At 38.3% G+C, this 22,067-nt stretch overlaps 1 protein-coding gene across 5 annotated transcripts in view; it reads left to right on the top strand.

Moving 5' to 3' along the window:
* Nucleotides 1-22,067, top strand: part of LOC121064776 (myosin VIIA and Rab interacting protein) — a 232,239-nt gene that overhangs the window by 170,369 nt on the left and 39,803 nt on the right. For all 5 annotated transcript variants that reach the window (XM_040546842.1, XM_040546843.1, XM_040546839.1 and 2 more), the window contains exons 4-8: nucleotides 5,326-5,462; nucleotides 7,121-7,201; nucleotides 7,823-7,920; nucleotides 8,241-8,321; nucleotides 9,825-9,974. In XM_040546842.1, the coding sequence (XP_040402776.1) occupies nucleotides 5,326-5,462; nucleotides 7,121-7,201; nucleotides 7,823-7,920; nucleotides 8,241-8,321; nucleotides 9,825-9,974 (547 nt within the window). The remainder of the gene's footprint in view (nucleotides 1-5,325; nucleotides 5,463-7,120; nucleotides 7,202-7,822; nucleotides 7,921-8,240; nucleotides 8,322-9,824; nucleotides 9,975-22,067) is intronic.

Raw genomic sequence — 22,067 nt, 5'->3', positions numbered from 1 at the left:
CCTCAGGCTGAGACCATGTAGTGCCTAGGAAATGGAAATGAGGATCTTGAGCTTCGTTTTCTGTGTGAGGACAGTACAAGGATAGAGTCAGTGTATGGGGGTCTGTGATTGCCATTGTAACTTTAATTGTTTCTTTGGTTTGACACGGTTGCATTGCAATTGGAATTTCCCACAGAGCAGCAGTTCTGGTCTCTGGATAGTCCTGTTCTGTATTTCAAAGCTGGATTTGTTTGTGTTTGTTGTATTTTTTTTGTATGGTTCGTTTTGTTTTGTTTTGGTTTTGCTTTTTTTATTAGTTTTTTTTATTTATTTTTTAGTTTTGATTACTTAATGTAGAAAAAAAATACCATATCCACAAAAATAAAAATGTGCAAGAACTGTAAAGCAACTCCCTTCCTGACTGAATCCAGACCATTGCTGAACACAAGCCAGGAGAAATCTGACATTGTATACTATGTAGGGACCTCTGCAGTAAGTGGGCACAGCACGAGAAGCACAGAGTAACAATTTTTAAAGCCCCGTTTTCCCCCCCATGTAGAAGTTATTTTCAGCAACTGCTTTATTTGGTTTCCTGTGAGCTTGATTTGGTGTGAGCTGATCATCAGCTGCCTGAGAAATTGCTGCTGTGTGTCTGCATTTCAGGGCTGACCGGTGCAGATACCCATTCAAGAATATTTAGCAGCTGGTTTATGAAGATCTTCTATATGGCTGATATCACTTCCGTGGGTCTGCTGTTGGGTCCTTTTCATTACTTATTATTTTATGAAGTAAGAACCATAGGGAACATTTCATAACAACGTTGTAAGACCCTGAAAATGGAGTTAATAATGAAAATCACAACCGGCCCCCTAAATCTGTTACTAGTAAATGCAGTGCTGGACTAGTAAGGGGAGGGGAGGAATGAGCTAAAGAAGAAATGATTTGAAGGAACAATTTTTCCTGTCAAAAAGAGACAAGTTCTTCTGAATTACTTTGAGAGAAAACTTCTCACAAAGTTCATGGAAAAATGTCATTAAACACTGCTTCCTTGTAGTTTACCTTGCATTATAAGTAGAGATTAAGGTCGCGAGCATTACGTTGGTACTACCTTTTAGAGAAAATCTACTGCAGAAGCTTCCTACAGCCTTCAGACCAAATAAAACCTCACAACATTTTAGAAGAAAAAAATAAAGTGGTAAATAAGTTGCTAAACAATATCTTCTGAATTGATTAGTGAATGCTTGTAATCACCAGTGGAGTCTTTCACATGATTTTCCTGTGATCACCACTAATAATGACAGATATGGTTCATGTCCCCACTCCCCAGCACAGCTGGTGTACTCTTTTCCTCAGGAGAAGCCTAAAAATTGAGTGGTTGAGTGCTGGAGGTGAGAAATGTATTGAAAACTGCATGGAATATTTCTGCTTATAAAAATTTTGCATGAGCTTATCCATTACTCCTATGGTGCTACTTGATTAAAGCAAACACGTTGCTGCACTAAAAAAAGGGCTGGGGCTTTTAATACTCGTTCAAGTTTTTCTGTTATTAAAGCACAAGTGTTTGCTTAGCTTTCACACTTTCTAGTAAAGCAGAATTTTAAAATCACAGTATTCCCCGCTGTGAAAAGCATGTCAAAATGTAACTCAGCTCCATGGTAATATTGTATAACACAAAGAATGTCCTTAACATTTAAGGGTATTTAAAAATAAAGACGTAGCAGTCTTTGTGGCACAGAAATAAAGAGAAATAGCTTCAACCATTCCTGCTTCTTTAAAATGCATACAATTAATATCCTTTCTGTGTGAATTTGATTTTGTGGAGAGAACTTGCACACATTCTGGTAGTGGTAATAAGGGAAGCGTTAAATTTTCACAATTTAATGCTAGTAATGGCATAGTCTTTCGTTATTCTGGCCTCATGGAACAGCCTTTGCAGAACATGACTTTACAATACAGGTCAATAGTAAAGGATTTTGAAACAAGGGGAAAATGCTCTTATTTCTCTTTTGAGTGAGCCCTTTATTTTAGCATCTATAAGGAGAACTGCTCTGTTCTCCAAATCCTTTCTCCCCAGGAAGAGTCAGCAGGCACATTGTGACTTACTTGAAAGTTAAGAGGCTGAAAAGCTTTAGAAGAGACCTTATAATCGCCTATAAAATGTATGCAGGACAGAATCATAGATTTGGAGCTGTTGGTAGCTCTCCAACACATAAGAGAGAAGCGTGAGATGTTTAGATTACTCACACAGTGTTAATCCTGCAGAAATGAGGAAGTTTAAAAAAATTCCCAACCCTGTTGTTTATACCAGATTAGCTAGTACAAAGAAGCAAGCATGTCTTCTTTCATTGTTTCTTTGAGATGTGTAATCTCTTATCAATTTTACTCTCCCAAATTTCATGTATGGAAAATGTTATCATTACAAATACAGAGTCTACCCTTAAATTGTGTTAGCTGCAAAGCAGCGTATTGTCCTTTTAAGAAAACAGCGCTATTAGCTTTCTGTTCTTACAAAACAGTATTGATCAGACCCAGGAAAACATGGTAACATGGGAAAAAAATACAGGGCAGAAGAGCATTTTTCCTGGTTAATACCTCTTGCTAAGCCTCTTCCAGCCCAGATATCCAAACTTAGTTATATCCATAGTAATGATTGTGACTCCATGCTATTGACTGATATATTATGCTCCTAGCACATGCAGAAACTGAGTGGACAAAATGGAATCAAATACAGCAAGTAGAAGACAGTGTTTATTCCTTTCTGGTACAGTTTACATGAAAGCACACAGTTCCTGCCAACAATGAAGGTAGGATCTCAAAACACCAAAGAACTGCAGGTTCTGCAGAGCAACTTGCCTCCATTCACAGATTCATTGATGTGCCAGCTGCCAAGCCCTGCTCTGGACCTGATTCCTGATCATAACTGGTTCCCTAGTGGCAGAGTTGCAGGAATTCAGAAATCTGCTTCACAGACAGACCTATGCATAGAATCATAGAATCATTTAGGTTGGAAAAGACCCGTAAGATCATCAAGTCAAACCATCGCATAACACTACCAAATCCACCCCTAGACCACGTCCCTAAGCACCACAGGCACACATTTCTTATCACTGCTGTTGTTTGCTACTAAACACTTCCCAATGGTGACAGAGGAATGAACTAGATCGTGATGTTCTGCTTTACATGAAGCAGATATTCCTGTTTAACTATACTGACACTCGAAAAATCCAGAGATTGACTGGAAGCACTTAGTTGAAACCTCTGCTCAGCATACTTGGTCTCTATTGAGCATCTCTTAAGGGTTAGTGCTGAGTAAGAACTACACTGTTAGTCTCACAAAAGGTGAGATTTTATTTTCTTGTGAAATGGCGTATGTTAAACAAAAACTGTGGATTTTCGTGTGCTTTTCATTTTATAAAGAAAAGTCCAGAGTCCCTGAAGAAAAATCTAAAGTTTAGACTGGGTTTTGTGTTTTTCTTTTTACCCAAGGCCCCAGATTTAATAAATGGAGTTAAATCATTGAATTTCTTCAAGTATGGAAGCGATGAGAGTCCAGCACTACTGACAGTAATAATTTCTGCGGGGGTTAGCATGTTGACACTGGTCACTAACCTTAGCATTTTGATTTCTAAGTTCTTCTGCGTCATGTCTGTAACAAGCTCATGGACTTTCTAGGTTTAAGACCTCTATTTTAGTAATTAGTACAAGGGAGGAATTGCCTTCATAGCTGTTGTGGTTTAACCTGTCTGGCAGCTAAGCATCACACAGCCGTTTGCTCACCCTCCCCGCTCCCTCTCTTGAATGGGGGAGAGAAACGGGAAAGTGAAGCCTGGGGGTTGAGACAGAGACAGTTTATTAAGACAGGAAAATAATAATAATAATAATGATGATGGTGATGATGATGATAATAATAATAATAATAATAATAATGTATACAAAACAAGTGATGCACAGTGCAATTGCTCACCACCTGCTGACCGATGCCCAGCCTATCCCCGAGCAGCCGGTCCCCCACCCCGGCTAGCCACCCCTATATATTGTTTAGCATGACGTCAGATGGTATGGAATACCCCTTTGGCCAGTTTGGGTCAGCTGTCCTGGGTCTGTCCCCTCCCAGCTCCTGCTGCACCCCTAACCTGCCCGCTGGCAGGACAGAGCGAGAAGCCGAAAAGTCCTTAGCTTAGTGTAAGCACTGCTCTGCAACAATTAAAACATCAGCATGTTATCAGCATTCTTCTCATCCTAATCCAAAACATAGCACCCTACCAGCTACTAGGAGGAAAATTAACTTTATCCTAACCGAAACCAGGACAGTAGCCTGTACTGTTTTCATGTCATATCAAAATATCTTGGTTCCTGCATTTGTAAGTGCAGTAAATTAACTAAAAATAAACAACTGTGGCAGTATGCAGAGGAACAAATGGGCCCAGACATGAAAGAGAATGCACAGAATTAACTCATATTTACTGGCTCAAGCTTATTTCTCCTTCCTGCAGGCGTCTGGGTAAATCAGCTTTAACTTACAGATAGGACCTTAGTGCTTACGTGCTTAGGACCCAGTGTCACCTTCTATAGGAAACACATGGGTGTGCTGTGGGTTTCCCTGCAGTAACCTGTGGTTATGTTGCCTGGGCATACGACGTATGATCCACCACCAACCACTGAAGGAACAGAGGTGAAGTGAGTGCCCTCTGCCAGGTGGAAAAGAATACAGAGCTGAACAGTATCTCATGGCTTTCTAAAAGTTTGTGAGCTCTGGGGACAGATCCAGTAGGTTAGGTTAATAACATCAATGATGCTTATTGCTGGATGTAACAGACCAAACTGCAGTTGTGAGAACATCCTCCCAAAAGGTTGTCTGCCTGCTTCTCTTTCTCATTCTGCTTTGAGGTCCTCAAAGTAGTGTTTTCCACAAATAAAAGCAGTGATATACTTTTAGGAAAATTTTATTTTTGAGTGTACTAATGGGCTAATGTTCTTGCATTATCTCTTAACCTGTGGAAATAAAGGCTATTTTTAAAACCTTCCTGTGCTGTTCCGAGGCTTGTTTATGCTTTTCAAAAGGCTGTAGTGTTGGAATTGTAATGTAGCAGGGGAGACCAACTGTTTTGATAGTAGTCAAAACAAAACAAAACTTTGAGTAATGCCAAGCAGATATTTGCTCAGTAATTACCTTTACTTTTTGTTCTAGTATCAGACACATACAAGATACAAACTCTGAAGAACTATTCAGAAGTTAGTATCTTTATGCTCTAACGCTGTAAAGATCCCTTTTGATATAAAGGGATAGTAAACAGTTTGGTTTATTTATTGTAGAGTCATTCCAAATATGTTTATTTTTTGTTTTAGGTTCCTGAGGACCCAGTCTCTGGATTGGTACTATAATAATGTGAAGAGCCGTTTTAAGTGTTTTGGAAGTGCCAAAGTCCTGAAGAACTTATACAAGAAGCATAGACTGGAAAGCGGAGTTTGTCCTGATGTAATAGGTAAAAACAGCTGTGTTCATGTCTTATTAGTTTACCTACTTTAACACACGAGCTAAAACAATGAAAATTCTGAGATTATTCCCAAAAATAATAATTTAAAGGTTATATTTTTTTCAGAAATATCATAGTAGAGAGAGAAAAAGAGGTGAAGTGCCTTAGAGAGCTGTTTTAATAATTCAAAGAATATTTGATCTTAATTATGCCACTCCTTCTAACAGCAGAATTGTGATCTTCAGTCTATAAAGTAAATTGCAGTTTGCATTCTAGTCCATGTCCCAAAATTTATCATAGTCCTGAGTAGTCAATTGATAAGAAAATAATCTTGCATTCAACATTTGGCTTGAGGACATATTTTATGGCATTTGAAGCAAAATTTTGTTAACATAGGATACATTCCATATATCCAAGTTGACCAAAACTTAGATTGTCCTCACTTAAGGCTTTGCTTTCTTAAAGATTTCAAACAGGCCACATTTTATTGTAATGATGTTTGTAAATGGTTAAAAGATGCTGTGTTGGTGGCACCCTTTTAAATGAAGAGACACAATCCTTCCTGAACTATTGTGTTAAAAACCCTGTAATAGTAATTGAAGATGTAAAATAGATTAGAAGGAATGGTATTTTGTGTCAGAGTGGTAATTTTAGTGAATTAATCAAAGCGCAACTGGCTGAACATTTGAGATTTCACTGGCTTTATTAGACCGGATACTTTTCTAATGTAATTCCTTCAAAATTTCTACAGCAACTGCAATTTTTATGTAGTCTTTAGCTTGTCTTTTTCTGAAGTTACATGATGGTAAGTGGACTCTCTAATCCTGAGTGAAAATTCTAGGTGTTTCTTATGAATACTGGCATAAAAACTTCTAGGAAGAAATGAGCAATGCATTAAATTCTGATATATTAGTCTTTCTGCTGTCTCTGCAATCAATTCATTTTTCTAGAGAAGATTCTTTAACAACCAATACACAAATATGTGTAAAGGCAAGAATGCTCATACCAGTCAGGATGGAAATAGGACAGTGGACTTAAAAATTGTGGGGATGGATCCTTCAGAACTTTACTATGACATGTTGTCTTTCCTCAAGCCATATTGTAACTGAATTTGTCCTTGAGTGGAACTGTGAACAGTGCAATGGTGAGTTGGAGTGGCATGTGCTCGATCTATGAGACTTTTCTGAGGAAGGCCTTTGAGTCTAAATGTTGCTGATAACTTTCTTCTTCTGCTCTCCGTGTGACTGTTAGGTAAACCTTTTGTTCCATTTGAAGATATATGCTAGTATACATGTCTAGGTTTTGGCTTATTTATACAGCGTTGCCCTTTAAAATATATAATCAATTTCAACCCCAAATGCCATATTAAAAGCAAATTCCGCAAACTTAACTTTCACCATGTAAGTTTTATGTTCTAGTAGCTTCTTCCTCTCTCTCGTTTACAGTACAAATAATTTTCTAGGGCTTTCATATAAAAGCAGTGTGGTTTTTTTTGGCAAAAATGGCTGCAATCATACTTTATACAAAAAGGTAGGGGGAATTATCTGGTTATCCCTCTTTGTGTGTGGTGTCACTGTACCTTAAGAGAATATTCTAATCTAATAATATCCCTGCTGTGAATGGATATTTCTTATACTAACACATGGTACTGTCTTTTTTTTGAGCAGAAGGAGGTTTTTTTGAAGGGAGCTTTGAAAATGAAGGAAGCATTTGTGGCAGTGACTCTACATTCTGCAGACAGACAGAAGGTACACTGCTAAAAACTCATTCAATTAAAACTCAATCCTTACACTTTGATTTACTGGACAAATAGCCTAGAGTGTTGATAAGTCTTATTTACAGATCCAACAGTCTTTTAGCTAAAATGTTTAGCAAGATACTAAAAATCCTCTGTGTTCACATGAACCTTGCTCGGATTTCTTGCTTTACTATTCCAGATATTACATGCCTATTCTAACATGATTGTCTTAATGTTCATTATTTGCTACTTCTCTCTTACTTCCTTTCCTATGCTTATATTTTTTCATTCTTTTTCTGATATCCTCTTGATGTTTATAGGAAGCTTATGGATTTTCCTCCTATGACTTCCTCCTAACTATTTTTCTGGATTCTAAGATAAGCAGCTTAGAAATACTATGTTTATCATGTTTAATATCTAAAATTAACAAGTTAAATAGAAATTGAGATTTATTGCTCTCTCTTAAGGTGTTTATTTTGCTATGCATGATTATGGATTGAGGAAATAAATTTAGCCATGAACAAACTGAGATTTGAAAATATGTCCAGAATATGGGTCTGAATTTTGCAGTTCTTTTTGCAAAATATATGTATATACTGAACACAGTGATTTCAATTTATTCTTCACCTAGGACACAGCATGATGGATACCCTTGCTGTGGCCTTACGTGTTGCAGAGGAAGCAGTGGAAGAAGCTATTTCTAAAGCAGAGACCTACAGTGACAGTCTGGTAACACTTTCTACTACGTTTTGTTAATTTAAACAGAACAATTATGTTGCTTTTAATTTGGGTAGTAGTATGAAAACAAGTAGATACAAAAGAAAAAAAAAGTGACGACGTGTGCATCACCTGCAGAGTTAGGTATGAGTTTTATGAATTTGCATTCAAGATATATGCTGTGTTTCAAAAGGTGATGCATGATGTAAGTACCTGCAATTTCTTCCCACAGTGCCAATAGGGCATATTACCCACTTTCTGATATATACAATTTCTGTGGAAAGGCCATTTTTGTGTGGTCTTAGCATCTACAGATAACTGTCTTCATGCAGGACAAGCAGAACGAGGCTTGCTACTTGCAAAAACACAAGGAGGACCTCATAGAAGAGCTGGCCACAACCATCGTGCAGAAGGTATGGCAGACATTTTTTCCATAGCTTGTTCAATAGCCAAAACACAGTTCTTTAGTCTGGTGAGCTGTGGTTCTGCTAACAGAGAAGAGGATGACACCAACGTAGGAAGTATACAGTAAATGACAAGTTGCAACTTGAACTACAACAATCTAGGCTTAATCAGCTGTATCTGACAGAGAGATTAATCTATAAATAAGCTTAATCCAGTGCCTAAATTGATAGCCTACACCCTCAGAGCTGAGAGGTAAGACTCCTTCAGGTCTGTGATATGCTTGCTGGGAAAAGGAGGACCCTCCTTACTAGGATTTTATGTATATACTTCAGTTCCCAAAAGGCACAAAGTTTTTCCACTATAAAGGAGCAGGCATTTGACTATACCAACTCTACTGAACTCTGCATCTACAAAACATATGAAAAAAACATTAATCATTAAAATACAATTCTGTTAAGGATTCTATGAGAGAGATGCAAAATACCACAGAACCCTGATTTGTGTGGCTTTTTTTGGGAAGCTTTGTCTTCTGCCTGTAAAGCTGCAGTTGGCTCAGGTGCAGGGCCAAAATGGAGGGCTAGTGGGAACAAATACCCCTTGAGTTTGTCTGGACAGGCTGGAGCAAGGCAAGACAAACATAAAGAGTGATTTTGAGTTTTAGGGATCAGAGAAGCAACCACTCTGCTTATTCAGTCTGCCTCCATGTGAACTAAGCTCATTACCACATCTGTATATGCTCAATGGGAAATGATCTGTCTTCTTTTTTAATAGGGATATTAGAAGATCCATTCTCCTTATCAGGAGATAGTCCAAATATCCAAAGTCTATATCAGCTAAACTTGAATTGCCACCACTTCTGTCAAAAGCTGCCTAACGAGATCTTTTATGCTGTAGAATAATATTCTGTATATATTTTAAACAGAAGCCAGGAAAGTTGTGGAAATGAAGTGTAGCAGGAAATAATCTGTCAGTGTAGGGTGGTAGGTAATTTATATGATGTCTCTCTCAAAACAGTGTAGATTTGCAAAAACAAAAATAGTGTCTAGACACCTAAAACCTCTTTGTTTTCAGTAGAAATGTGTCTAGATGTCATGGGAGCCTTTGAAATTCCCCTCATATGTTGTATTTTATGTTTCCTTGCAAGCGTTCTTTATCTGAGAAAATACTTGACATTAGATGCTGCTAATATTTAAAGTGTTACAGTAGGAACTGGTTTCCATGTTTATTTAATTCACCTCTGATGTTCCTACAGGCATTGATTATGATTTATTGTATTGTTGCTTATGTGCTTGCAAGCAGTGTGACTTTAGATGAGAAACTTGCAAGCAGCTTGTCAGAATCATCCCTGCATGAACTGTGAAAAACAGCAAAGGGAAACTCCAGTGTTCTTTCTGGATAGTTTGCCTTGACACAGAGTTAATGTGATGTTCTAAAAAAGAAAAAAAAAGTACTTTTTTTCCCCCTCTCTCTCCATCTCCTGTGCTCCCACCCCACCTACCCCAACCTTACAGATTATAAAGAAGCCAAAAAGCAAAACCGAGCCGGCTGAAGCTGACTTTGAATGGCCACCATCCAGGAGCAGTGGCCTGGCATCCGTTGCTGTTTCAGATCAGAGTATGCTGACTTTTCCAGGGAGTCGCAGGGGATCCTACACATTATGGGTGGGTGACTAAATACAAATATTGATGCTTTCTGCTGCACAAAACTGGAATATTGAAATCCTGGATGAATATACTTACTGCCTAGAAAGGTACATACAGATTTGCAGAGAACAATAAGACATATTGCTCAGTTGCGTGATTTCCATAGCACATCATGAGCTATGGAAGTACATCAGAGACATTGTCTTGCATTGGTGAGTGTGTTCGGGAGAACTAAGATCATAATACAAGCAGTCTTGCTGCTTGATTTGAAAGCTAATAGGATGCCATGCCTCAGTGTTTATTCCTTAAAAAGTTTTATGCTTACTTAGATTTAATTTGGATTTTTGCTGAATGTTATGTCTTCTTTTGTACAGTGTTAGATTTCCGTAAGTTATATTTTGTACCTTAGCCATCTTAAAGAAAACAGTCAGTACCACAACAACAAAGAAGTAAAAACTTTAGAGCACCATTTATGCCTTACACTGAAGAGTGTTTCTTCCTCCTCTCAGTTATTTCTCAGTACAATGCCTTTAGCTCCTGCTTATAAAGCTGAAGAAAATCTGACAAGCTGCATTAGTAACATTTTAAGAAGAGCAGCAAGGGAAAAGAAGTGAAAATAAGCCATAGGCTTGGATAGGCTGTTTCACAATAGGAGAGCAAAGACAGTGACAGATGAGTTCCAGTGAATTTTGATACAGTGACTTAAGCTGCTGCTCCCAAATGTCCTGCTATTGCATTCATGTGTGCTTCCCCCCCAGCAAAGCCATCAGAATTGAATGTGTGCTGTGCCTTAGCTCCAGTTTAGTATGCTAGCTTATGTTGCCAGTGAAAATAGATTTACACCAGAATTTAAGACTGTGGGCCAGAACTGCTGAGATATGTATGGGAGTATCTTCCCCCATCTATTTCTAAACTGGAGGAGTAATGCCTTTAAGCTGCGGCTGTTTACTGAGCAATCACAAGTCAGAGTGAGCATGTTTAAGCCTTTTGCTCTGTAGCTTCTAGGCAACTTTCTTGTAGTGCATAGGAGCCAGGAGAGGGAGAGCTGATTTTCCCTCTGACACAACCAAGCTTTCTTTCTGGAGTTTAAGGACAGAGCCTAGGGGAACACAGTTTTCATATCCTCAGTTATTACATCAGAAGCCTGTTGCTGTTTTGAGTTTGGAGAGTTAAACTTGAACCCAACACATTTTGAAATTCTGTTCTGAAATAACAAGTTTGAGTCTCAAATTTTCACCAGAGGGAGGTTCTCCTTTCATTTGAGAAATTGTAAACTTTGTGGAGGTAGACATCCACAGGTAGACTTGTGGAAAATTTTCATGCTATGGTGAGAACAGCTGCAAAGAACAGCTTCAGCTTCAAAACTTCTGCAGCCATCAGTCGATACGAGAGATTCAGGTGTGTTAAGTGGTTTATAAAAACTTTGTACCTTTGAAAAGTTTCTTTTTCCAGATTTGTCACATTTTGGTTTGTCTTCCATTAAACCAAGTTCTCCAGATTCTGTCAACCCTTCCACAAATTCAGTTTCTGCATTTTGCTTTGCTAGTGTTGCTCTAGTGTTTGCTTTTGTCCTTTGAAGTATGCATGTGTTTATTTTTGCTTTGTTTTGAATAGACAGGAATTAGTATAACTAGACATCTTTGGAAAACTAGAATAAGCCCAGTAGCTAATGTTGATGCAGTTATGTTAGCCTGCTAGGAAAGTATACTGAAAGGCCACTTGTGCATTGTTTGATTTGGAGGACTGAATTGCATCAATATCTCTTCTGTTTATCATTTGAGAAAGTTACCTTTTCTGTCAAAATTATTGCAATACTTTTTCTTTCCAAAACAAAAACTATTACAGAGAAGCTGGCAGTTATAACTATGCCCAGATGCACTTCCCAGGAAAAGCTCCTTACAGCCTTCCAGGAGGATTTTGGAGCTCTTGAGTCCAAATTTGTGACAGAAAATCTTCATGGGCTCCACTACAAGAAGTGAAGTTTTCACATTTCCTAACTGATGACACCAAAATAATGCAAACCCTCAATTTTCATGTACACATCCTACCACTGAGCTGTATGTGTTTGTTGCCTTAGTTGAGCAGAGGTCAGCCACAACAACCCTAAGGGAAGAAAAATAAAAGTTTATTTTTTCTTTCAAATCTATCCAAGTTTGCTGTTACAGAGGCTGGAGTTATTTACATTAACCTGTTTCCGCATAAGGATTATTTAAGTAGAGCTCTGTCTATTTAAGGCTTTTTTTTTTACTTGGCAAACAACTTATTACTTGAAGCAAGCAAAAGCAGTATAGATTAAACATAAGGGAAGAATAAATTAATAATAAAACAGAACAACAGAAAGGCACAGGAAAGTGCCTTGTTGCATTGCATTGTATTATCAGACACTTGCTAACAGAGTGGGGGGATCTGTATTAATCCCAGATTACTAACAGTGTGGTTACAGCTGCCAAGTAATTTTCTTCTACTCACAGCTATTTATGTGCAGTTCATCCACATCAGCCAGAAAATTCCAGTGAGCTTTGGAAGCCCTGGGTTACCTCTCTGCTCATCCAAAATCACTTGCTTTGAAATGACCATTAGATAAGTTATTCTACATCTTTGTAGTATGAAGTAAATGCTGTATGCAGAGAACTTGAGCTTTGGAAGCTAGGAACATCACAGCTTCAACAGACCAACTGTGTGAGACATGCTTAATTAGAGCAAAATCTATTGATCTTTGCATTAATGAGCCCACCCCCCCTTGTATCTCCCTGAAATGTATTATTGATTGATTAACTGCAGTACTGAAGTTATTGTCTTTTCCTTTTTTATCTTTTCAATTTCTTTAAGATCTCTTCCCCATGCTAAAAATACATTTTTTTTGCATGGCTGAATATTTTATTTCTCCATCTCATAAAAAGAGATGGATGGCACCATCTGTTTCTCATTACCAATAAGCAAAGGCTGTATAGTGTTGGGATAGGAGGAGCTTAATGCAATGAACAGATGATTCTGTGCTTTCTCACTCCATTTCTTCCCATACGTCACTGCCAGTGAGAGCAGATGACCAGTTGGCATATTGTATCCCATTTAAACACTGATAGAGTGCAGGTATCCTGGTGTGCTTTAAGTGCTGTATTAGCAGTCTTTATTTTACAGCTAAAAGACTGCATATATAAACAGCAGCTCACCCATAATTTATAGTATTTAAAACAGCTAGGGATATAGGGAAAAGGAGGATTTCATTAAATACACATTATGGTGCCCCTCAAGGGAAGCAGAAGTTTACTGGTTAAGCTAATTATAAGGTCCCCTGTGTACCGCGAGTTTTTTTTTTTTTCTTTCTTTTGATCTGGTTTAAAGCCCGAGGTCCAACACTGCTTTGGAAATCCCTGAAGGTTTTTCAGGTGCTCTGTACCTTTGTAGGTTTGTCCCAAACAAATATTTGAAGAAAAGCTTTTTATGGAGGAGTCCTGTTTAGCAGTCTCATGATGCAGCAGAAGAGCTGCTTCAGATGAGGGAGGCATAACACTGTAGAAGTTTATGCCAGCAGATATCAGTTCTTACCTGTCAATGACTCGTATCAGAAGCATCATATTTACTTCTAAGTAATAAATATGTCATGTCATAGATGGAGCTTTTCGCTTTTATGCATAAGCTGGGATCAGAAGGTTGCACAGAACGTGTTGCTGAGACCTACTTCCAATAAGGCAGGTGTTCATTTATCCAGAAACCCATCAGCTGTATCCTCATGAGTTATTTACTGTCTTGTTTCCTTCCAGCAAAAGCCAGCTGCAGCACCATTTTCTCTGCACAGCCTATCACAGAACAAGAAAGAACAATAAACTTTGAGATGGAAAAGCTCTTGGTACTTTAGAAATAATGGGTCTTTTTTTATTCATACTTATTTTGAGACAATCCAGCTTTCTCTAAGTACTTTGCACGCTACAAAATCTGCTGGTTTTGCAGGTGTAACATTGTGGTCTTACTAGAAAAATGATCTGGAGTTACCTGACTATATGGCGCTTCATGAATTTCAGATCAAGACAGTGTTGGCCACAGCAATCTTGTTGATTTCCCGCCTTCCACTGTAGCAAAAGGATAGGCTACAACAATCAAAAGATAGGCCTTTGCAATCCTCACTCAGCAGTTATTATCGCTTTTTAAGGTTTCAGGTGGCTAAACATACACTGCAAGGCTCAACAGCATTGTCCTTTTAAAGTAGTATTTGTAGAATTATTTTAAAGTAGAATTTGTTTGAGATGCAGCTTTTGCAGAAGATTACTTATTCTCAGTTGTATAGTACTATTCATGCACTTGACAAACATCCAAAAAGACGGTTTTGGATGCTAGATATATGATCAAGCCCATGCAGGCCTAAATTCAGCTGAATTATATTTACTGCCAGCAAGCCAAGATGGGTTTTAAGGCATGAAAGGGAATAGGAGAGGGACAGAGAAAGGTGGTCATTCTACAGCGTTATTTTCTGAAGAATATAGATCATATATGGTTCTTTCAGTTTTTTTTTAAGACGCTATCCTAACACCCTGTTGGGTATCACAAAGCTTTAATGTCTTATGTAAAACTTATAATGCTCAGAGAGAGGCTGCCTGACAAATCTTACTATATTTTTAGATGAAAACAGGGTGTATATTGTCACAGAGAGAAGCAAATAGCACGGAACACGTAGGGCTTTCTCTGTCAAGTTGTTTGACTAGGACATGCAGTGATCCTCTGTGATGGGTGAGTGCTCTTTTGATCACGGCTTTGTAGATGAGGGTCAGAAAGGGACATGAAAGGTTGAGCAACCTAGAAATTAAAGAAAAAGTAAAAAAGATTGTGTTCAGTAATGTGTATTCCCTTGAAGAAAATGTGAGTTTATGTGTGAGGCTGCAACTAGACTTGAGATGAAAATGCTGTTTCATCTATGCTTTTATACACATCCACTCTTCCAGTGGAGTAGACTAGTACCAACTTATAATTATATTGCCCTACACCAGAACAGATATCTGTCCTTTTCAGTTTCTCTGCTTTCTCATCTGTAAATAATACAATGATACTGTCATCACAGGATGCTAACTAAGCTCTCAGTGTCCCCAAATGAAGGGTGTTATGCCACCAGGAAGCATCTGCACTGCTGGTTTTTTGTTTGTTGTTTTCTTAAAGTTCAGGAGGAGTGAGCCACTGAGGAATAGGTGATAAGTAATAACAACTGACCTAAAAAAGGTACCTGCAAAGGTACTATTTAGATTACAATTGCATTGTTACGTCTCTCTATTCCTGTCAGAGCTTGTAATAATTGATTTACCAGAAACTTCTACAGACTTGCTCACATACATCCATGACATTGACTGAACTATGCTATTTTATGCATCCTACCACTTTCCCAAATTGTTAATTCCGTAAGTACAAAAAAGAATGTCTGTACTCATCTTATGGTACCAATATTTAAATATTCCTTACTACTAGCTTACAAATCCTTTGCGCTAAAAGCAATAGAGTTTTCTTATTTGGAAAAAAAAAAAAAAAAAAGTCCATCAAACACCGGATTATACTACTATGTGATAATGTGTAGAGCTGCTTGCATACCCTGCATCAATGGGGTTGTTGGGGAATAATCTCCTGTCTCTCTCCTTTATAATCTCCAGGTCCTCAAGGTCAGCTAATCTAGGCTGAACCAAAATAAATGCACACCCATATGTGGCTCTACATGTTCTTACACAGCTGTGCAATTCATTTTGCTGATGGACCTATCCCTGATTAACTGAGCATTACTTTTGAACTCCTGTTATAGGAACAGAAATGTTAAAGGGAATAGCTGTCTGAGCAGATGGTGAAAGGATAGAAAACCTACCTAACATGTAGCCAAGCTATGTCTCCTCTGTCATTAGCAAACAAGTCATCTTGGGCAGACCCTGGAGGGGTGGATGCTCTGAGGCTTTTGCAGGAGAGAGAGCAGTTTTGCTTTCTCCCAGTCTGTTATTCAAGAATTTGCCCTGATGGCTCAGGCACAAATCTACCTCTTGAGGTGGCATTTCAGGATAGTGTGATACCCTAAGCAGGGTTTGGAGCGAAGTATGAAGGGAGTTTTCTTTCAACTGAGTATGAAAATCTCCCATTTTTCTGCCTGTTCTTGCCCCTTTTCAGAAGCCATAGAGTTGTTAACAGACACTTTGCCACATACAAGATTAACTAAGAAACAGATGCTTGGTATTTCACTCCCACTGCTAAATGTCTGGATTGCATACATTTAAGCAGAGTGAAAATCACTTCCAGAGATAAATATGATGTGGCAGAGCGTCACCGTTCTCAGGCTCATCCTGTCTTCTTCCTGGTATGAGAGTTTACTTACCAAAGGATGCATTAGCTGCTGATGTTTAAGGATTGATACAGTATTTGCTCAGGTGGGTGGGACCTGCTGGTTCTGTCTATGCACTGACTGTATTTATAGAGCACAGATGAGAAGTGGGTGATAGTTTTTTAGCTGCACCACTAACAGGTGTAGCTGTAAAATTTGCAGGTGAGGAGAGGGGATGGTTATGGTTGTACCTAACTCACCTGTGTTTGTGCTGTCAATTTTAGGCTTCATCGCTGAATAAAAAAAGGAATCTTCAAAGCCCAACTTAACAGCTTCCCCACAGGTTGGAGCTTGCACAGCACACAGGGCTCTGCTGCTCAGATCCACAGGTGCCTTCGCTGCTCTCAACTCCTGTGTTGATGTCCCAGTGCTTTCAAGGGCTCCTGTCACAGTGGCCCTGCAGCTGCCTTACCCTTGTGGCACCAGGGGTTTAAAACAGTCCTTTATCTACTGTAAATAAGTACAGAATAAACTTAGGTTTTACTAATTACACAAGACCAAAGAAATAGGGGGAAATGGGAGAGAAGTGAGGAGAAAAACATGCATGATCCAGAATATTCTATGTAGAATTCAACCAATTGCTTTGGGGATCTATTTTGTATTACTAATTTGGCTTCTGCTTAGAAGCAAAAGGAATTAACCATTGATGATACTTTTTAATCTTTTAGGGAAGAATGTAGAACAAAGTAGGTATATTATCTCCCTATAGAATATGTGTACATATAGAAGAGTTGTTCAAGCTAAATAATCAATAGATTATCGTATTCACAAATGTATTTTATAAATAGTTGTTCTTCGCTTAGGTTACTTGTTCTGGTTTTATTAATCCAGTGGCCAGAAGCTTGCAAATTGTTATAAACATTCAGATGAAATATTTATATTTGTTAAATAACAGAAGACTTCATATCTGGTTACCAGATGAAATATTTATATTTGTTAAATAACAGAAGACTTCATATCTGGTTACTTTTTATCCAATCCTTCTCTAATCTTCAGAAATGACATAGGACAGCAGTGAAACGAGATAGTACATGCAAAAATTATTCCTTTTAGTGCTACCCCAGTACAAGATGAAGGCTGAGTTCTCTCTATCAAGATGTTATAACTATGCAGCAGAAATTGCCTGAAGAGGTGGGGTAGAAAAATAATGTGTTTGGAATTTCTTTTTGAAAAATAAACAAAACATCTCACAGCAGATGCCATTAGGCAGGATTCAGTGGGCAACTCATCTAACTAAAGTGTTGGGAAATGCCTGTCAATACTGTAACTGTATTTCGCAAACTGTGCTGTACGGCACAGCAATCTGGTATGCAACATGTATCTCCAAGAAGGAAACATGTGCCAGGAGTATAGCAAACGACCTGTTTGGTTGCAGTGCCATCTCCCGATATACTAATTTATTGCAGGAACTAACAGTAGAACTTCAGTGTCTGACTGCAAACATAGAGGGCAGGGCAGCTTTGTAATTCATCACAAATAAATACACCTAAAATACCATTTGGCTGACAGGTGTATGTTTGTTTGTTTTTTTTTTTTTTTTTTTTTTTTTTTTTCTCTCTGAGGAACCAGAACTTCTGGTTAGAAAAAGTATCAGTGTTTTCAACTAGGACGGAAGTGTCTTGACTTCTTGTGTTTTTATAAATCAGGACCAGAGCTCCTACATTTTTGTCTCCTTTTGAAAATTGTATTTAGGTTACTGTATTATTTGTGTGCTTGAGGCAAATGCACTAGATTGGTTTGTCTGCTTGAGATCTTGTTTCTGTCCAAGTTTGTAGGTAATGGATAAAGATTCTAGGCTACGATTCCTCCATTCATTCAGTAAATGCCCCTTTTTCCAATGCCAGCTGATCCAAGAGCCTATCAGTGTAGCGGGCATTACCTCTGTCTCCTTTCTGCCTCCACATGCAGCTACATGAAGCACCAGGTAGCACTCAGTCCTGTTCCCTCAAGTTTAATGTTTGCTTCCTATATGAAAAACATCCCATGTGGATCTACAGATGGGCTGTTATCTCCAGGAAGAAGGCAGGCACAAATGCAACATGGTAATATATACTTCTGCTGTCTGCCACGAGTAAGCATAGCAGTGCAGTCAGCAGGCATCTACATGGGTTTATAGCCCACACAGGCGGCCATGCAACTATCGCTGTACGGCTGCTGAGTAAGCAGTGCCAGCTGAGCTGAAGGTGATGCAAATGTGCCAACCAAGATTAGAGCTTTTGCTCTGCAACCTCACCCCAGATGACTAACTTTCTATTTTGTCTCTGCTCTTAATTATGAGGGAAACAAAAGGAGGTCTTGAGTCATTTGTTCTTCAAATACAGTCACCAGTCAGGCCAGTAATTCATTAGAGGTGAACTTCTAGACATTTGCTTTTGTGCTTTGAAAAAAAAAAATAATAATAATAAAAAAAATGGGCATGTCTATGCCACTGTAGACCAATTTTTTCTCATGCCAAGACATGTTTCTGTCATATTCCTGCCCCAGTCTTGGGTATTGACCTTCCTTTTTTTGTATAGTTATCAGGGTTACCTGTGGTTGTACCGGTCATTTGAACTGCTATCAGGAATTAGTATTTACACTTCCTGTCCACCCATATTTGTCTGAGTAAAACAATTCTATTATCTGTCCTTCCATCCTTATCTAAAACTGACTTTCAGAACAAGAGATAGCCCAGCGCTCTTCTTTTATTTACAACTTAATTGGAGCTTATTAGCAATGACAATAATTGATCTTTTTAATCTCTCCAGATAAAACAACTACATGGAACTGCAAAAGTAGTAGTGAAGAGTGTTAGTTCAACAGCTTCCTCAGTAGCATCTTTTTACTCTTTTTCAGAATCTGAATGCTGGGATGCAGTCAGCTGTCATAGCATGGCATTACTCTTCTCTCCTCAAGCCTTCTGTGACATTGAACCATCTTCAGTGAGAAGAGGTTGTACTTCTAGCAGAGCAGTCCAAGACAGATTTTATCAAAGATTCACATAAGGCATAGAAAAGGATGTGGAAGGCTTCAAGCCAAGTTCTAGAGGCACCTTTTTTCCCTTTCTTGCATTTGGAGGAATTTTCCTGGGAATTAGCAGTAGTTTAACATATTGTTTTTGTGCTGTCCACAGAAAGTTGACAGAAACTGTGGACAACAGTTTCCCTCTGACCTGCCCCGAAGGTTTCAGCACACAACTTAAAAGAATCCGTTTGTCTTCTATAAGCATCCAGTGTATTTGAGGTCCTAGGCTCCAACACCACATGGGACAGTGTCTTTGCTGTGCTTCTGTCTTTCAGTGCTTTTTGTCCATCAGGCCCCTCGTGCTAGCCTTCTCCCTTTTAAAATTCTTCATGCTATTGCCTATTTTATCATCCATCTGATGGATGTATCTGTCCCACAGTGCAGATGCCTCCAAGCTAGCTTTAAGTTGCTCAGGTTCCTTCTTGCAGTGATGCTGCAGAAGCAGAGGTCTTAGGGCAGGATTTGCTGAGCTCCTTCCATGATATTTGCACCCCATGCCAAGTTCTGCATTATCATAGCTTAGCTGTTAGCAGATCTCAAGATAGCTGAGAGCTAAGTGCAAATACTGCCATTGCCATAATGCAACCTTTACTATGATGTTTATGAAATGGTGAGCAGGGAGGCGAGAAGCTGCCATTTAAACAAAACACCAGAAAAGTTGTCAAACCTACAGATTTTCCATAAATAAGAAAAAACATGTTGCTTTCGTTATCTAAGCCCAGGTTATCATTAAACAGACTACTTAAGGTTTTCGTGACTTTTTTTCTCCTCCTTATGATTCAGTTCTTTAAGTAATAATGGAAAAGAGATAACAGTGATTAAACTGTTACTGTAGGGTATTCCTTCTGGGTTCTTCAGCAGTTCTTCTTGTGTGTCTGTGTTTGCCACATATATGACAAAAATACTCACTTAAGGGAATATTCTTTGTACTGTGCACATAGGGACAGACACAACCACTTGCTGCTCTCAGTATGTGACAACTTAAACACAAAAATATCAGAGTATATGGCAGACATGAACTGGACCTAATTGATTGTAAGAATGTGAAGTTTGGTAGTCCTTTTTTTATAACTAAGTGAAGTCAGTCACAGCAAAGTTAAGCTTTATCATTGTTTAGGCAGCAACTTTGTGGGAAAATTATTTATACTGTCCATATATCCTGGCTTTCACCAAGTTGTATAACAGGATGAAAACAAAGTAAAAGGAGCAAATTCTATAGTAATATAGTTTATTTACCTGTCTATATTGTTACATTATTAACCCTTTCACAGGGTTAGAGAGGATTTAGGTGATCTTGATTTGGTTGGAGGTTTGTAACAGCCTGAATATATACCAAACTATAGGTGAAGTTTGTGAAAGTAAAAGTGACTCATTTGAAAGACTCCACAAAATAAAATTATACAGGACTGTGAGGTGATTCTTAGTTGTTCATGTCACCAAATTTGAAAGCAAACATTCCTATGCATCACATTAGGAGCTGTCTTTGCATTGACAAGTTTCACCAAGTTGTGTGGTCATTGTGTTTGTAAAATATTTGATTCTAGGACAATAATTCTGGCTTTTCTTCCAGAGTTCAGAAGCCAAACTAAACCCTAGTGCATGGCTATGTTTCATTTTACTGAATCTGTTATGAAATCATGCTGCTGAGCCAAAGATACCGGAAGATTTGCAGTTAATTAAATCTTCTGGCATGATGCATAGGTTCCATATAGGAGTATTTCAGATGGGAGGAGTTACAGCCAGAAGAGCGGTGTGTAAGTGTTGCTCTCAAGCCAGCAGGACTCGCAGCAATGCTTATGCTGACCTGGGAGTTGAAGGGACTTGAAAATATCTCAAAGTCAAGTTATCCTTTTCCTCATCAGCAACAGTGCAAAGCAGAGCTCTGATGCAGGCAAAAACTGGCCCTTTTGAGAATAACAGTTTTAGTTAACTATTTGTAATTTGAACATGAGTTAAAATGTACAAAGATTTGAGAATGCCAACGTGGCCTGCATAAAGAAGCTGAGCTACTTGAAAGCATACTTCTTAATGAAACCCTAGTGTATACAGGTAATTTCAAATGACCTTGCAAGGGAGGCCTAGAAAGAGTTTTTGAGTGGTAAGAAGTTAAGGGGGAAAAGGCTAATTGTCATTTCAAAAAGTGATCTCTTATGCCTTACAAGAAGCCTAAGCATGTAGTCATCAAAAGCAAAATTATTAATTAAAAATAAATAAATTTTGCTACAGCAAAATAGTGTCAGACGGATAATAAAACTTGAGTCAATCTGCTCTAGCCATGTCTCTAGAATTACACAGATGATTTGACATGTAACAGTGAATTCTCCTGAAATCAGCAGGGCACTGCCAGCTTTCACCATTTTTGAAAACCTGACCAAATTTAAATATGACTTCTGTAACTGATCCCAATACCTAAATCAAAACTAAAATATCTGATGTATCTATGTGGATCCAAAGAGAAACCCTTTTCCCTCAGTAATAGGGCTTATTAACCAATCACAACAGTATTTTACCTCATTTTTGCTTGAAATGTGACCTTACTAGAAATAGAGGTGCAATTGTAGGCTATGTTGAATGCATTAGCAAGATTGTATAAAACTGTCCAGCATATTGTGTAATATGCATATCCTAGCAAACAAAAGAATTCAGCATTAAAATTAGTTGAGTTGCAGATTTATTTCTGGGGAACAGGCTGTTTGCTTTTTCTTCTTAATTTTTAACTTCTGAAAATTGTTACAACAGATGGCCTGTTGAACCAACAATAGATCATCATG

The sequence above is a fragment of the Cygnus olor genome, chromosome 2 (assembly GCF_009769625.2).
Source record: "Cygnus olor isolate bCygOlo1 chromosome 2, bCygOlo1.pri.v2, whole genome shotgun sequence".
In the NCBI taxonomy this organism is placed as follows: Eukaryota; Metazoa; Chordata; class Aves; order Anseriformes; family Anatidae; genus Cygnus; species Cygnus olor.
The sequence above is the reverse complement of the archived record's forward strand: the minus strand, read 5'-3'. Positions and strand labels throughout refer to the sequence as shown.